We start from the raw sequence: 18,140 nt of genomic DNA, 5'->3' as shown, positions 1-18,140 counted from the left end.
ACTACGCTCGACTAAAACCAAGTCATTTAAACCGCTGGCTGCCGGCTCGCCTCCCTGACCTCCCGTCCTCGCAGAGACAGACACGAATAATCTCCCTCCATATTTCACTTCCTTTTTTTCGTGTTTTACACATCCTAACCCCCTCCTCCTTGTTCCGTGTGACCCTGCCGGGCTGCCGTAGAGTCACTTCCTGATTGCCACTCTGAGCTTGGGAACTTATTTTGGGGGGGGGAGGGTAATTGAAAAAGTTTGAGGGAGCTTCATGCTTTTCTTTTTTCCCTCTTTGGCGAGGTGTGTGACATGGTTTAGTTTTGTCAGGTGTTACTGCAGCAGTGTCAGCGGGCAGACGGCGAGGATAAGGACGCTACAAACTCAAATTCATTTGCTTAAAGCAGTGGCAATGTCTGGATGTTCTGCACATACTGTCATTTGATTACATGATAAGCACTGAATTTGATTCTTTTAAGATTTATATAAGGAAATAACAACTATACTAGCTACTGTGCATACTTTGCATGGAGATAAAACTGCCTTCAGATGTTTTTGTGCCTGAGTCGGCGTGTTTCCCGTGGCGACAGCTGACAGACAGCATTTGAACCACAACAACTCGGATACGAGAGTGTTCAATCGCTCTGTCTCTTTACATAAACTCATTAGGAAAATGTTTACTGAGGAAATAAACCAAGTGAGAGGTTTAGGTTCATTTTCTCACTGACTTCTATACAATCACATTTCTTTTTGGAACTTTTTTTTTGTTGTTTTGGGTTTCTTTGTAGTAATTTTGAGTCTCTTTATGGATATTCTGCATCTTTTTGTTCATTTTGCATCATTTTTAGTCATTTTGTGAATTTTTGTAGTAAATTTGAGTCATTTTTGGTCTCTATGGTAATTCAGCATTTTAGGCAATTTTAGGTCTTGTATTGGTCATTTTGAGATTCTGCTGTCATTTTGCATTTCCTTGCAGTCATTTTGCATTCATTTTTAGTTGTTTTGGGTTTCTTTGTAGTATAACCTTTCAGTCTCTGTTGAAATTCTGCATCTTCTTGTTCCTTTTGCATTTGTTTTTGGTTGTCTTGGGGGTTATTTGTAGTAATTTGGGGTCTCTTTATGGTAATTTTGCCTCTCATTGTAATAATTTTGCATCTTTGTAGTCTTTTTGTGGATGTTTGTGGTCATTTAGCACGATTTTATGAGCCCCTGAACGTGCGTGTGCCCAGTGGGCCGGTTCAGTAATTCATCCATGCCTGCAGAAACAGCCAAGTTGCAATATCGCTCTCACACACACCCGTACCGGGTGTGTGTGAGAGCGATATTGCAACAGTCGTATTTCTACATTTAACTTTGAAAGTTAAAGGCCTCTTAAGGAATCTTTAATCTGCTGTATCTTTGAAAAGTTTCCTCACAGCAGCAACTCTACAATCTTATTACCCTTGTCAGGAGGCATAATACACTCTGCCTCTCTCTCTCTTTCACACACACACACACACACACACATACACACACACACGCACACACACACACACACACACACACACACACACACACACACACACACACACACACACACACACACACACACACACACACACACACACACACACACACACACACACACACACACACACACACACACAGAGGTTCGGTGTCCCTGTTTAGTGGCTGTCTGGATGATTTGCGGCGTGCTGTTTGTTGCTGCAGTCAGATCTTTACTGTGGTGGTAAAAGCTGGGGAGGCGTTCAGAGCTGCGCAGAATTTTCCTGGCGTGTCAGAGGCAGTGAAGGCGTTTAGGCGGAACGCCAAATAACAACCGCACAGTGAGGACAACATGCCTGATGGGATCAAATATCGTCTGCTGCAGCTGATTACAGTCAGATACAGTGAGCAACATGGTCATTGTTTTGTGCTGTGATCAAGCACAAAATTTTACGAAATTATTCTTCATTTACACAAATGTAACCACTACTGTGTTCCTGATGCCAGAAGAGTTCCCAAACTTTTCAAGGTGTTTCTGTCCCTCATTGTTCCCCAGAGCTGGGTGGTAGGTAGATAAATGGTAATGATAGGTAAAAAGTGGCTGTGAACTAACCAACCAGCTAGATCAACCTCCTGTCATTTAAAAATGGCTCCGATATCATCGAGAACAGTGTCATAGGTACTGGCATGGATGGATTACTGGGCACAGGCCCAGGGCCCAGACTCATAAAATGTTGTTGAAAAAAGAACAGAATGACCACAAGTATACGCTAAACGACCACACAGACAAAAAAAATGACGACAAAGACACACAAAATTATCAAAAATAGATGCAAAACCACCACAAAAAGATGTAAATGGCTCAAAAAGGCTCAATGTTAGGGCGGGCTACAGGGCCACCTGTCAATCAGGGTAGAGGTTAGGAATGTAAATCCATGGCAACCGTGGACACTAAAATAGAACAAGCGAGTTTGGTTTTGGATGTTGTCTATGGTAAAGTCTCAAGACTCTGAACCTCACAGTGTTTTCACTTCATCACACTTCACTGGAATATTTTGGAGCCTGACAAATGTAATTACAAAGTAAGCTAGCGTTAGCTGCAGATTTTCACCCAGCCCTGCACATAAACGGCGCCGGCACCCAGAGCTCAATATTCCGCAGGGTGACTCATGTAAGCCGTTTGAACATCGTCAGTTTCGCTCTTTATCATTTAGCTTGGTGCAGCACCATTGAAACGACGCAGGCTTCACCCTCAGCTTCACCCTCAGCTTCATCCTCTTTCAAAATATGGTCAGGTCCGCTTTCAAAAACAAGATGGCGATGGCCATAATGCCAAATTCGGGTGACGTCACGGTGGCTACATCCATCTACTTTTATACAATCTGTGGAGTCTCCCTGATTTCTAAAAGGAGACTGGTGCATGTGTTCTGAAGAATAAAATGTAAAGTTAAATCTGCTGTTATGTCAGTGGTCTTCCATCTGCAATGACAACTGTCCTCCACAAGATGGCATCTATTCATGGCATCGTAAAGCTCCACAACAAACATAATTGTTGTTTCCAGGATCAAGTCTGCGTAATGATCAACATGTTGACTTTATTGTCCAGTCAGAGTAGAGTATGCAGTCAGCTGGTGACAGTACTCACAGTCGAGGTGACACTGTCTGATTCCCTCCACGTCTTCAGCATGAATAAACTGGTAGCACCTCTTCCCCACGATGTCCACCGGCGCCAGGTCCATGTAGTCGCTGATCCTGAAACCCAAAGAATACCAAATGTGTGTATCACGTACAGAGGATATGTTGTGGCGTTTTCTTCGTCATGCTTCTGGAAGAAATGTGTCGATAATATCAAATAATAAAATATCAATAATTTAGCAAAAATCACAACTTCAAAGGTTGTTTTAGGGGATTTTTGTACCAGTTATCTTGAACAGACTGTGCTGCATTTTCCTCTTCAGCCCCTGCAACAACATCCTATTTCATTCATGAAGCAATGATAGTCTATAATCACCTTCTTCCAGCAGAAGAACATCAAATGAAATAATAAGTTGTTTTTGAATTGATTGGTTGATTTATGAATTTTATAAATTTCTCTAATTTTTGTTGAATGGTATTAGTAATGTCTTTGTTGTTCTCAAGAGTTTTATATATTCTTTTCACTTTGCTTTGATTTTTAAAAAAGTTAATTATAAGCTTTATTTCCTTGGTCCATATTCCTCATTGGGGGATGTATTTAGAGGCAAACATAGGAAATGTATGGTTTTATTGGTGATGCCCGTACTTGCAGCATATAATAGGACAGCATCCCATACCATTTGTTGGAAATATACCAGATCGTTTGCGAATTCATAATTTATTTATTTTTTTTTTGCGTATGTTCCATGATATTTGCACGTATTTAAATGAGATAATGTGAAAACATTTGGTGCAAATTTGTCCCCTTTTCACTGCAAATAGGCCTCATTGCAAAAACAATCAAAGATCAGTGCAGACAACCACAAGCAGGGACAGCAGTAACGAAGTGTCCGTGTTTGCGCTGTAATAACAGTAGTGCGTTATCTTTGGTCGGGTAACTGTCAAAATGCATTGAGCAAGGCTCCTACAGGTTAAGGTAATATAATTCAACACTTTTTAAGAATATTTGAATCCCATCTGGAATTAAATTTAAGACCAATTTAAAAATGAACAACAGTGTGCATTGGCAATGCGGGTTTATCGGTTCTGCTATCGTTACAGTGAGAGAGATTCGGTAAAATAATAAAAAATAAATAAATGTTACCAATAATTTTGAGATTTACATATGAATTGATTACATCAGAAAGAAATTATAAAATCCCACTTCCCATGTTTTAGAATTTTTCAGACCTTTGAAAGTTTGATTTAGGACATTTAATAACAATTAAGGCCTTGTTTTTAGATTAATGTATCCAATGCCTTTCAAGACTTTTCAAGGATCCACAGGAACCCTGATAAAGTCAATAAACGTTACGGAAATAACAATTTGATTCATTAATTTGTCATAAGTAATAATTATTTCTGAGATTTTCGTCGGCAATAAAGACTACATCTCCCATTAACCCACAGTCAATGTCAACTTTCCTTCTGTGGACGTTCAGATGGAACCGTGGTCTCAGTTGAACATGTAGCGTGTTCATGCTTGTTGAGCTGCTGCACAGAATTAACTGATTTTGTCATAACCACACTTACATAACGTCACAATTTCATAACTGTGAGAACTGTAGGAGCTACGATCCTTCTGGTGTTTCCTGCGATGTAGTCTGTCGTCGTCGTGGCGACATTTAGCCTTATATCCACCAATAAAAGCTAATTTAAATGTTCACCATGCAGGGAGTTGTTGTAGAAGATGTATTAGAAAATAGATACAAAACCACCTTAAAAAATGCAAAATTACTAAAAATAGATGCAAAACCACAACAAAAAGATGCAAAATGACCAGAAAGATGTCTCTGTTGATAACTGTGAGAACTGTAGATGCTACGATATCTCTGGTGAGTAGCTTCCTTTTAACATGCAGGGACATGGAATAGAGCGGATATGTTGTGGACTTTCCTGCATGGAAGTGAAAACATTGTGAAAGTATTTAACATGTCTACCCGGGACAGTTCCGGTACTCAACTCAAATTAAAAAGACTGATTCAGAAGAGCGAGAGAGAAGCTAATAACTCAACAACAGGGACTGAAGCTTGCCGGTCTATTGTCCAGGTAACACACATCGGCTTTAAAAGGTTTAATTTGAGCAAATTCGCCACAGGATAGACAGAACAATTTCCCCGGTATATCACTCTGATGGCTTTGGGGTTTGGGGGCGGGGTGGGGGGACTAATGTCTGGCAGGCAGATAACAGCACACTCTGTTCTTTAGAAAAGGAAAAAACCCATCCTCCTATTTTCTCATTCTCTTAGAAACTCATCCTCAAAATGGGGCTGTAATGGGAGCGACGCTTGTCTGTTCGCCGCAGAGATGCTTTCTGTCGCTCCGCATTGAATATCATCATCTGCCTCGCATTGTGTCCCTTTTTCCACCCCACAAAAAAAAGCAATCTGTCCTGCTATCATTTTTCCCTCTTCTCTTTTTATAATAAAACACGAAGGTTTTTTTTGTCGTGCCTGATATGAATCTCCCCCGGTCAGCCAGTTAACTCCTGAGCGAGATCCTGATGCCTATCTGCTTTATCTGGACAGAGCGAAGGAGCTAGATCCATCAGCAGCATATTTCACTGTTAAACCAGGGAGGATTGGGTCAGACTTGCTCATGAATACGAAGCCCTGACAAAAGAGACAACTTTTTTTTTTCCCACCCTTGAACAGCAGCTGTTAAACATGAATGCAGAAATCGAACAAAACAAGGAGTTTTACGTTCAACACTTCAGAAATGGATATTTAAAAAGCTGTTTCTCAAAATTAAAAGATCCAGAAATAAGAGTAAAACTGGAAAAAGGGTTCACCTATGCTAATTTTATACGGTCAGAAGAGAACAAGGGAGTTATGGACTTTTTGTTTCCGAGCTTTTGCAAGAAGTCTCATCCAAGATGTCCGATTTTGAAAGATTGAACCTAGAGCTCCTCCTTAAGGCCTTTCCATTGGGTATGAATCCTGCTTACTTATCTTTTAATTTAGTTGGCTTATTTTCGCAGTTTGTTTAAAGGGGACCCGTTCAACTAATTTAAGGTTCGAACATGAATTTTGTGTTTCTACTAGAACATATTTACATGCTTTAATGTTAAAAGAAACACTTTATTTTCCTCATACCGACTCAGCTGAATTCACCCTCTATCTGAGACACTCTGTTGCAGCGTACTGTCTCTTTAAGAAGCACAGTCTGCTCTGATTGGTCAGGCACTTCCTGGACTCCTCCCAGCTGTTTCTTACTGTGTTCATACCTTCCTTATTCCTTCCTTATCACTGCCGCTAGCATGTCGCTACATGTGGTAAAGAGTGGACTGTGGGGCAATAAATCACAAATAATACTTTATATATATGTTGGGTCTATGTAAATCATAAATAAGTCACAGAGTGCGGTCTTTATCTACTCTGTAAAGTGTCCTGAGATAACTTTTGTAATAAATTTGGAACTGTAAATGAAATTGAATTGAATTAAACCAAACACAACACAACTGGACATGTTGTAGCAGCCGTGTGCTCTACAATTAGGGAGAAATGAGCGACGCAAGCAATTATTACACCCTTGTCTGCCATTAGCATGTAGCTACATGTAGTAAACGGCAGCACGTTCTACTGGAGCTGCGCGTAGCTGTACTTGTGGGCGTGTCGGCGTGCTTTCCTAGAGCACGTGACCTTATTTGAGAATACGTTCAGGCTTGATGATGTCAGAGCGCCGTGAAAGTAAACTTTGGTCATGTTTAGAATCAACATCAGGCATTAAAACAAGATTTATATGCCAAGGACTAAGTAAAGGCAGATCACCAGCGCCCCCCTATTGAAAAATCAATATCACATAACATAATATCACAAAACTCTTTTTTTGGACTTCGTACCTGTTTTCACAGTAGATGATCTTGAGGTCCATGTTGACTCGGGTGACGAACATTTGACAGTCGATGCGAACCTCGTTGATGGTCGGCGGCGGGAGGGCGTGAGCCACCACCACCATCCCCATGATCTGATTGGGCACCGAGCGGCTGTGCGTCAAAGCCATCCTTATGCGCAGACGCCCCGTGACGTGGATCACCTGACAGGGATATTTTGAACATTTGCTCAGTTTTAATAAAAATAATGTATATTAAAGCAATAGCTCAGGCAGTGGTATATTGGGATTATATCACAGCTAAGGGTGTTCTTCGGCCCGACCGTGATGGAAAGATTCTAATTTAAAGACGCCCTGTTATGCTACTTTAAAGGGTCATATTTGTATTTTTCGGGTCAGCTACAACAGGTTTACATGCTTTGATCTTTAAAAAACACATACTATTTCTCATCATTGCTGCAGCGCCTCTGTGTGGCAGGCTCTGATTGGTCGGCTGGTCTGCTCTGCTGTGATTGATCAACTGTTTATGCTGCGTGCTGGGAAATGTTACGCCCCTTACCATATATGGAATCAGTTAACTCAGCAGCTGAAAACACTGTCTGTATGGAAGCTAGCCATGTTAGCTGCGCAAAATGCTAACGTTAGCTTTAAGTTATCTTCCAGAATAAACACTTAAAGAGCATAAAAGTGTCTGAACTCAGTTTACAGTTTGAGCCTGTGTGTAGCAGCATGACCAATAGGGAAGGCAGGATTCTTCAACGGAGACAAATCCAGGAAAATCTGAGAAATCTCTGATAGCAACACCCCAGCATTCGGAGCTGAGCACAGCCAACCCAGACGGTCGGCAGGGCTCACGTCTGAATGCAAGGACTTCATTATTTGACGCTTTGGTTTTATTTAACATGACTACAAAACATTATAACAACATTTATAGGTCAGAAAAGACATAAAAGCATGATAGGTCCTCTTTAAACCATTTGTATTTCTAAAAAAATCAAATCCAAAGCAGTTGCTATGGAACGACTCTGTTGCGCTCCCTGCTTTACACGCTTAATCTTGTTGTACGATATCTACGGAATTGAGTCAGCCAGTCAACCTGAGGTAATCTTAGTTAAACAGAATAAACACCAAACATTTAAACTCGATTGATTCTAAGATATCTGCTGAAATAAATCCATTTTCCATGGGCAGATTTAGCTGCTACGTCCGTGAACACGTAGAAGTTTGTCTTAAAGTGTTCAGAGATGTTTCGTCCTCTTTAAGGAGCAGGCGGTAGAGAGGACATCAAGAGAAAGAAAGGAGGAAGGGGAGGTTTTCATCACCACTGTGTGCACAATATTTCTGATTAATATTGTATATAATCACTATAATAATTATTACTACTTTTATCAAAGCTAATGTGACTTGTTACTGCTCATGGGGGAATTGCTGGGTTTATGTAAATCATAAATAAGTCATAGTGTGGTCTTCACCTTCTCTATATGTAAAGATTCCTGAGATAACTTTTGTTATGAATTGGCACTCTAATTAAAATTGAAATTAATTGAACTGAATTGAGGTGCAAAAGTAAAGAGCTGGACTTTAACCTGGGACCAGTTGGTTTTAGTCTCAGCCACTATAGGCCACCTATTGTAAATATAAATTACATTAATGACACAGTTAAAAGCTGAGACCAAACTTGTGAATTTGCTCTTTGAGTTACAGGTACAGTTCTGGTGGAGTGTCATCATCATAGTTTAAACTTCATATTGATAATTATAATCTGGACATTGCACACATTTATGTACTTGTGTTTTGGATTGTTTGTAATGTTTCCTGTGCTGCAAACATCCACAGTTTTCCTCCGGAGAGCTTTTAGAACCGAGAAGCATGTGCACAGTTTGCCAGTTTTTATATCTCAACTACAAATTTCTGTATTTTACATATTCTACCTTCGTATAGTATCCGTTAGTCTTAAGCATGATTGATGAATGTTTTTCATGGTTCTTTTTACGCAAAGATGGCCGTCCTCATGGAGCTGACTGTGGGAGAGAACGCAAAAACATTCTGTCACTGTTTAGTTGTTAAGCAGGACGGCCATCTTTGCGTAAAAAGAACCATGAAAAACATTCATCAATCATGCTTAAGACTAACGGATACTATACGAATAAAGCTCCAATTTGATGGTACAAATTAGACGCATATGAATAAAAGACGTTTGCAAGAAACAAAGCTGCACTATGACCATTCGAGTGACTGGAGTGGAATGACGAACACAAATGACACACAATGACAGCAAAGAGACAAAAATGTCTACGGAGGAGGCTCAACAGTCCCCCGTCATCTCTACTGTGTCTTCAAAGTGGTTGACAAATATTTTAGTTTAAATTTTTAGTCTACAAAATGATGATTTACCGACCTAACTACCCAAAGCCAATACAACGAGAAACAAAATAAACACAGACATGTAAAATGACTTTGTATGAAAACAATCACAGAGACGCAAAACGACTGGCTACCGCAAAACGACTGGCTACCGCAAAACAACCACAAGGAGGTGCAAAACAACGTTAAAACAGCACAGAGACACAAAGCGACCAAAAAAGGAATGTAACACGAGTAAAAGTAAATGCAACGCGACGACAAAGAGACCCGCAATTGCTACAATGTTTCGCAAAAGATGAGGAATAAAAACTGATGCAAAAACAAACAAAAACAAGCACAGATGCAAAATGACGAATTTGGGTGTCTTGTTCCCTTGGCCCGTTGGCTCAGAATACGCCCGTGACCAAAACTGTTTTGCAGCTGCCTTGCTCAAGACTACTCAACTGTGCAGCGACTCCAGCGAGTAACGGATGAGGCGGAAGAAGCGTCTTCCACCTCCAGGTCTGTGCTGCAACACCACGTCTTTAAAACTACTAACTGTAACGCTACGGTTAGTGTGTGCGTGTGTTGCAGTGATGTGTGTGTCTCTGGGTGCAAATGTGTGCAGTAATATATGTACGCGTGTGGATGAATATTTATGTGCGTCTCTGCCTCCACTGTGATTTGCATGTGATCTGAGTCTGCCAGGTGGAACATGGTATAAGACACGCACGCACACACAAACACACACACACACACACACACACGCACACGCACACGCACACGCACACACACACACACACACACGGTTGCATGAGACAAAAAACATCAATCTCCACTGATTGAGGATGCTTTTATTCTGCTTAAACAACAAAATGAAAGCACTTCCTGATTGTTTGTACCATTTTCTTTGGTTATTTGGATCTTTTTTCCAGTTATTCTTTTACTTGCATTTATTAATTTGATGACTCACACATTCAGTTAAAGAATCAAAACCTTTTGTTTTGTGTCTGTAAACTCTAAAACTGATGTTTCGTCTTTCAAAATAAAGTTCGAGCCTGAAGACGTTCCCCTGCTGTCCGCCGTGCTCCTTCAATGAAATCAAGTTTATTAAAGTGGGATGAACTTTGAGAAACTTGTTTCTTTCACATTAAAAGCCCTTTCCTGGTGAGCTTTCAGTGTGAAACATTAGTCTCTATTTTCTATAATATTCTCTGCTTTCAAAGTTCATACTTTGTCATCAAAATATCTAGAAAAAATGCTCCATTAATGAAATATATTACTGTTTATCAATACATAATTTTATATATATCATTTTTTTTTAACATTAGGGTCTCCTTATTAAAACGTAATTATAACACAGATATGAATGATCAAACAAAGAGGAGGCACTTAACATACATCTAATATTTGCAAAACAATAATAATTAAATATTATGTATAAAAATAATAAGAAAACACGGAAATGCTTAAATCATGAAAACTAACTAAAATAAAGGACAATACACAAGTCACTCACACAAACACACACACACACACACACACACACACACACACACACATACACACACACACACACACACACACACACACACACACACACACACACACACACACACACACACACACAAACACACACACACACACACACACACACACACACACACACACACACACACACACACACACACACACACAGTACCTATTTGTCCACAGCAGGATTGCAAATTTCCATACGGTTCACTTCATTTGATGACAGAAAGATTATAAGCCAGTGGCTTGTAATATATTCTTTTGTTTTCAAGGGGTTCACACATACATACACACACACATAAACACACACACACACACACACACACACACACACACACAGACAAATACACACACACAGATATGTTGGTCAAATCACGTAATCCCATCTTCCCAGAGTGTGAAGGGAGAGTCAGCAGGTTTAGCACGCTGACACTTCTCCAGTGTGTGCATGAGTGGAGTGTGTGTGTGTGTGTGTGTGTGTGCGTGTGCGTGTGCGTGTGCGTGTGCGTGTGCGTGTGCGTGTGCGTGTGCGTGTGCGTGTGCATGTGCGTGTGTGTGGGTGGGTGGTCACGCTGCAGTGACAAACACCACAGTGAACACAATCACAACACTTCACTGTAGACAGCTCCCTAAAAGTGAAGCCAGCTGTCTGCACCGCCCCCTGGTGGCTGACTGCAGTGTCGGTCATAAAGACCCTTTAAATACATTTGCCACTGTGGCGAGTGCTTTCCAAAAGTTACTAGCCACTCAACATTTTTTATTTGGCCACAATTTGTTGAGAAATTAAGTTTTAAGTGGTTAAAGTTGTGTGTAGCGCTTCTACTATTTACTGTATATCACTCTGGTATATTCAGTGCCATAACATCAAAGTCATATTCACATTACTGTAGATAATATTACAGTTACTGTTACGTTTGTGCTTGCATCTCTGGGTCTGTCTGTCTGTCTTTGTCTCTCTCTGTCCATCTGTCCGTCTTTTCTCTCTTTCTCTCTCCTTTTCCTTCTCCCCAACCGGTCAGGACAGATGTCCGTCCTCCACAGAGCTGGGTCTGTCCCACGTTCCTGCCTGGTAAAGGTTTTCGTTGCCACTGTGTACACAAGCTTGCTGGATTACTACTGTTTATATCAACTATAATAATTATTAACATTACCATTTAAGATAGTGCGTCTTGTTGCTGCTCATGGGGAAATTGTTGGGTCTCTGTAAATCATAAATAAGTCATGGAGTGTTGTCTTTACCTACTCTAAAGTGTCCTGAGATAACTTTTGTTATGATTCTGCACTGTAAATGAAATTTAATTGAATTGAAAGTTGAGTATAGTGTGCTACAATTCACTTAAAGATTAAAACAAGACATAAAGAGTGAGTGGTGCTTTGACAAACCTCTTGTGTTAGTGTCTTACTGTCACAGATTCAGTTTAATTCAGTTTCATTTATAGTGCCAAATCACTTTCCATATAGAGAAGGTCGACTACACTCTATGACTGATTTAAGATTTACAGAGACCCAACAATTCCTCCATGAGCAACATCTCTATATATTTATATTTAGCAGTCTTGATCCCAGTGGCAACGAAAACCTTCCTTTTGTGGACGTTCAGATGGAACCTTGGTCTCAGCTGAACATGTGGCGTGTTCATGCTTGTTGAGCTGCTGCACCAGAATGAACCGATTTTGTCATAACCACACTTGTATAACGTCACGGTGAGAACTGTAAGAGCTACGATCTCTCTGGTGTTTCCTGCTTTGTAGTCTGTCGTCGTCGTGGCGACATTTAGCCTTATGTCCACCAATAAAAGCTCCTTAAATGTTCAGCGTGCAGGGAGTTATTGTAGAAGAAGTATTAGAAAATAGATAAAACCACCTCAAAAGATGCAAAATTACTATCAATAGATGCAAAACCACCACAGAAAGATGCAAAATGACTAATAATAGATGCAAAACCACTACAAAAACCTGCAATTTTGTGTACGTCCAAAATGATCAGGGAGTTTTTAAAGATGGATATTTATCTGGTTCTGTTTCTTAAACTGTGATTGTTGTGTAACAATTATATATATAGTAGTTGTTAAAGTGACAGTGTTACAGGCCACTGCCAAATTCCACCTGCACTGGCGAGTGTGAATGTCAGGACCCGACTGCAGACATCTGGGGTATTTTTTCTCTTTTTCACTAAGCTGGGTTTATGTTCGCTGTCCCCGGCGTGAGTGTGCACAAGCTCAAAAAGGCGTCCTCACTGATTTGTGCAAGTCGTCACTCACCGTCTGACTGGTGTCTGACTGCCGGGGAAATCTGTTTGAATGGGACTGTAACACTGCCAGAGCAAATAACACTTGCAGATGGTGCAAGTTGATAGGAAATTAGATGAAGCATAAAGTCACCTTATATCCTGAGGACTTGATGTGCACTCCTCTCTTTGTGAGCGTCGACTTCATCCTGATGAAGAAGGATCGCTCCAAAGTGTTGTCAGGAGCCAGAAGACTGGGACTGCTGGACTCCACTGAGGAACAGAACACACACAAAACACCTTTTTTTAAAAGAAAAAAACAGTGAAGGAAAGTGATTTTTGACATTATATAAACACAAATTCCACAACAGTGGCTCCACGAAGTGAGTGGAAGGACTGTAATCGGTGTAAAACACATAAATACATGCGTTTTGTCAGCAGGGGCAGTCGGGCAATCACAGCCGCTGTCAAAATGTCAATCATCTCAAAGCAGCTCACGCAATCAAACAGTGAAATGTCAAAAACCTGTGATGGGAGAAGACAAACAGGACGTTCAGGCACAAATTAAAAAGGCGTGTTCAGGAGAAAGCTGTAATCTTGGTCGTCATGACTGTCAAAATAAAAGCCTTAAATGAAAATCAAGATATAAAAAAAAAGAAGAGTCTATCAGATTATTGCGTTAACAGGACTGTGGTGATCTCATCCTTCGAACACACTGAACCCCACACAGGAAGCCCCCCCACCCCCCCCCCCGCCCCAATGTCCAGGTTTCCTGAAGGTGAGACGCACCATTTGTCAGCCGCCATCAGCGCCAGATATCAACTGCATATTCATAACTTCCCCATCCATCAGAGGGAGTGATGGGAGGACAGACAGCTGGGAGACATCTCATCACACACACACATACACACACACACACACACACACACACAAACACACAGACACACACAAACACACACACACACACACACACACACACACACACACACACACACACACACGCCCAGGACAGCTATCCACGGTGTGTTACTGTACTTATGAGGATAATAGATTATATATGATAATGTCCAGTAGGGGGCGACTCCACTGGCTCCATAAAGAAGTGTGATTGTATAGAAGTCAATGAGAAAATGAGTCGACTTCTCACTTAATTTATTACTATATATTGATGCAAAACCACCACAAAAAAAATATTAAATGACTAAAAGTAGAGTACTACTCTGTAAAGTGTCCTGAGATAACGTTTGTTATGATTTGGTACTATAAATAAAATGGAATTGAATTGAATTAGATGCAAAACCACCACAAAAAGATGCAAAATGTCTAAAAATAGACGCAAAACCACCACGAAAAAGATGCAAAATTACTAGAAATGAACATAAAACGACCACAAAGAGACCAAAAATGACTTCAAAATGACTAAAAGTCGACTCTTTTGTTTATTAATCCGTCGATGAGTGTATCCACAGCACTGTGGATTCTCCTCAACAGGTTCGTAGGATATTGTACAAAATGTGCCGATGTTGGAAATGGCGACTGTAAGTGGATCCACACGGTAACGTTAACATTTAGGAATTAAAACTACCCTTAGTAGTAGTTTTTCACAAATGGTGATGCTTATGTTTAGGCAACATGGTTAGGATTAGATGAAAGGTTGTGAAAGCTTGTTAAAAAAGGACCATGTCCCAACCAACCCCGCTCTCCCCTACTGTATTTGTATACACGCGCTCAGCAGAGTACTGGTGTGTGTTTTTGAGTTGTGAACACTAAGGTTGGTTGTTTCTAACACACACGCGCACACACACACACACACACACACACACACACACACACACACACACACACACACACACACACACACACACACACACATACAGGTCTCTGGTGGACGCAGCAGTTTGATCAGCGCTGATACATGTTGACAACGTCTAATCTGAAAAAATTGAAAGAAATGAATTAATATGCAAATTCCTCCTTTATAATATAAATGTCCTTGAAGAGAGAGAGACAAGAGGGAGGGAGGGAGGGAGGGAGGAAAAAGGAGAGAGGAAGTAACAGAGAAAAACACAAACTAGGAGGATACACATAAAAAGAAAACAGAAAGAAAGAACACAGAAGCGAGAGATACAGGAAAAAGGAGATGAAATAAAAGAGGAAGACGGAGAAGGAAAAGTAGGAGAGGAGGGAGTAAAATAAGGAAAAAGAAGAGAAATCGATTTGAAAAAGTGAAGTGAGGTGAAAAATGAAGGAAAGGTGGAGTCTGAACAGGTGAGTGGGAGGTGGAGAAGGAGGAGAGAAAAAACAGGAGGATGAAATCAATATAAAAGGATTGTAAAAAGAGGATAACGAGGGAGGGAGAGAGGAAAACACTAAGATGGAAAAGGAAGAGAGGGATGAGGAAAAAAGGAGTCGACAGATGGGAAAAGACAAGATGGAACAGGAGAGATGAAGATGATGGAGGGAATGAAAACAAAAAGCTTGAACTAAATGAGAGATGGAGGAGAGAGGGAGGATGAAGGGGGAAAGAGGAAGAGGAAAGAAGGAAAGGAAGGACGATGGGAGGAAAGGATGACTGAAAAGAGCGGGGAAAAAGGGAGAGAAAGGAAGGAACAAGAGGGAGGAAAGCGAGTGACAGAGAAAAGAAAAAGGGCGAGGGTGAGAGAGGGAAAACAGGAAAATGAAGGGGGGAATGACAAAGAGAAGGAGAGAGAGGTGCAGAGAGAGGAAAGAGAGGTCTCCCAGGAGGAGCTGCAGTCCTCTCTCCTCCCTCTGTTTCCCCCCTTCATCCCTCCATCCGTCAGCCCGTTCTCTCTCAGTCCTCCAGGAAATCAGCCTCCGATCTGACGGAGGAATAATGATGATGGAGGGAGAGAGGAAACAGGAGAGAGAGGGAGGATGGACGGACGACAGGGGAGCAGGACCCGCCCCCTCTCCCTCTCTCTCTCTCTTTGTTATTCACTTTGAATTAATAGGATTAGTTTCCCCACAGAAACAACACACACACACACACACACACACACACACACACACACACACACACACACACACACACACACACACACACACACACACACACACACACACACACACACACACACACACACACACACTCACACACAAACACACACACACACACACACACACACACACGCTCACACACACGCTCACACACACACACAAGAGATATCACTTTCATTGTCACACACACACACACACACACACACTTCCACACCAACACCTCTCTGCCATGGCTGCTCACTGTATGTGTGTGTGCGTGTGTGTGTGTGTGTGTGTGTATGTTTGTGCGCGCACGTGTGTGTGTGTGTGTGTGTGTGTGTGTGTGTGTGTGTGTGTGTGAAGGAAGAAGAAGAAAGAGAAGAACGCATGAAGAAGAGGAGGACAAAAGGACCAAAACTCGACCCACAACATGATCCTGATAACCCTGAAAACATCCGGAAAGATGGAGAAGTTTCCATTCTCCTGCAGTGCTTTGGTGTGTAGCTACTGATGCAGGCCCTTTAACTAATAGCATTAGGTTAGCACTAGCAAGTGTGTCCACTCTTGGAGCAGCATGTTTGTGTAGTAAATTGGTCTTTGGTAGGACGTCTTCTCCTCTTTGTCTGGCATTAGTGTCCTGTTCAAACCTCAAAACAATCACAGAGATGCTAAATGACCACAAACATACATAAAATGAGCACAAGGAAATGCAAAATGACTAAAATACATGCAAAATGACCACAAAGAGACATACAACCACTGAGGGGTGTAAAATTACTAAAACTAGATGCAAATACACCACAAAATGATGCAAAATGACTAAAAAACAGACAAAACCATCATAAAGGAAAGCATAATTACTAAAATAGAGACAAACAAAATGACTAGGGGGTTATAATCTGAGGGGGGAACTGGATCTAAAACATCTGTATGCACGCTCAACTTTAAAAACTTTTTGCATTTCAATATGTGGAGTGAAACTGTGGAACAGACTAGCGAAGGAGCTCAGACAATGTCTAACCATGAACAAATTCAGACAACAGTACAAACGGATGGTGTTAAGAAATTACAGGGAAGAAGAGGGGTGTGACAAACACTAAGGTTCTCACTTTTTGCCATACTTGTCATTTATTTCTTTATACACAAGTGGTTATTGTTTGTTTGTTGGAATTGTTGGTTTTGTTGAGCGTATTAAAATAAATAAATAAATAAATACATTAAAAAAAAATGTTAAAAATAAATAAATAAAAGAAACAGGATACACAGGAAGTAAGAAAACCTATAGTATAGATACTAAGTGGAGAAGGGCTAGGAATTAATAAGCTTATGCTTCTTCCTGCTCCTTTTCAAACATACAAAGTGTTTTTTAATGACTCGTGTTTCAAGTGTAATTTTTTTTTTTTTTCATATGTTTGAAATAAAGCATTCATTCATTCACTAAAAACACATATTTTTATTGCATGACTGCAGGCTGTCCTCCATCTCTGTTTGTACACATAAATATAAAACAAAAACTACTGTGATTCTTGTGTTATCCATGTATTTATTACTGTAGAAATGATGTCTGGGGCAAAGAAGGAAATCAGGTGATGTAGTATTAGAGCACCGAAATCCACATAGGGAGGAGGGTTGAGGTGTTGGATGGGTCCAAACACACAGGACTTTGACCTGGAGGACCGGTGTTCATGTCCTGGAAGAACTAAGACAAACCACCACCTTTATCTGATCTGAACCAAGTCCTCTAGTGACTTATCTAAACCTTACCATTGCGGTCCACTCACGGGCACCATGCCACGTCGGTATATGGAATATCATATTTTGTAACATATCATAAAGTGGCAGGTTTCAGAGGGAATGAAAAGAAGAGATGAACAGAAGTGGAGGAGGAGGAGGAGGAGGACCATGAGGGGATTCAGAGGTGTTTTCTCATTCTGCTCGCTCGGTGTGCGTATGCTACCGCGTCTTCAGGGACGCGGCTCCTACAAGACAAAGATTAGCGCTACAAAGGCAGCAGGTGGCTGCCGGCTCCGCCTGCCGCAAGACTCTGGGACCTAATTATCTAC

General features: G+C 40.9%; 1 protein-coding gene across 1 annotated transcript in view; it reads right to left on the bottom strand.

The window, feature by feature from the left end:
* The window catches only part of npas3 (neuronal PAS domain protein 3), a gene marked incomplete at both ends in the record, with an annotated part of 307,345 nt that overhangs the window by 18,801 nt on the left and 270,404 nt on the right, over positions 1 to 18,140 (bottom strand). The window contains 3 exon segments of the mRNA XM_083924082.1: positions 3,119 to 3,225; positions 6,989 to 7,182; positions 13,235 to 13,353. Coding sequence (XP_083780208.1) covers positions 3,119 to 3,225; positions 6,989 to 7,182; positions 13,235 to 13,353 — 420 coding nt within the window.

The sequence above is a fragment of the Echiichthys vipera genome, assembly GCF_963691815.1.
Source record: "Echiichthys vipera genome assembly, chromosome: 12".
Lineage (NCBI taxonomy): Eukaryota > Metazoa > Chordata > Actinopteri > Perciformes > Trachinidae > Echiichthys > Echiichthys vipera.
This window is presented reverse-complemented; position numbering and strand designations above follow the sequence as displayed.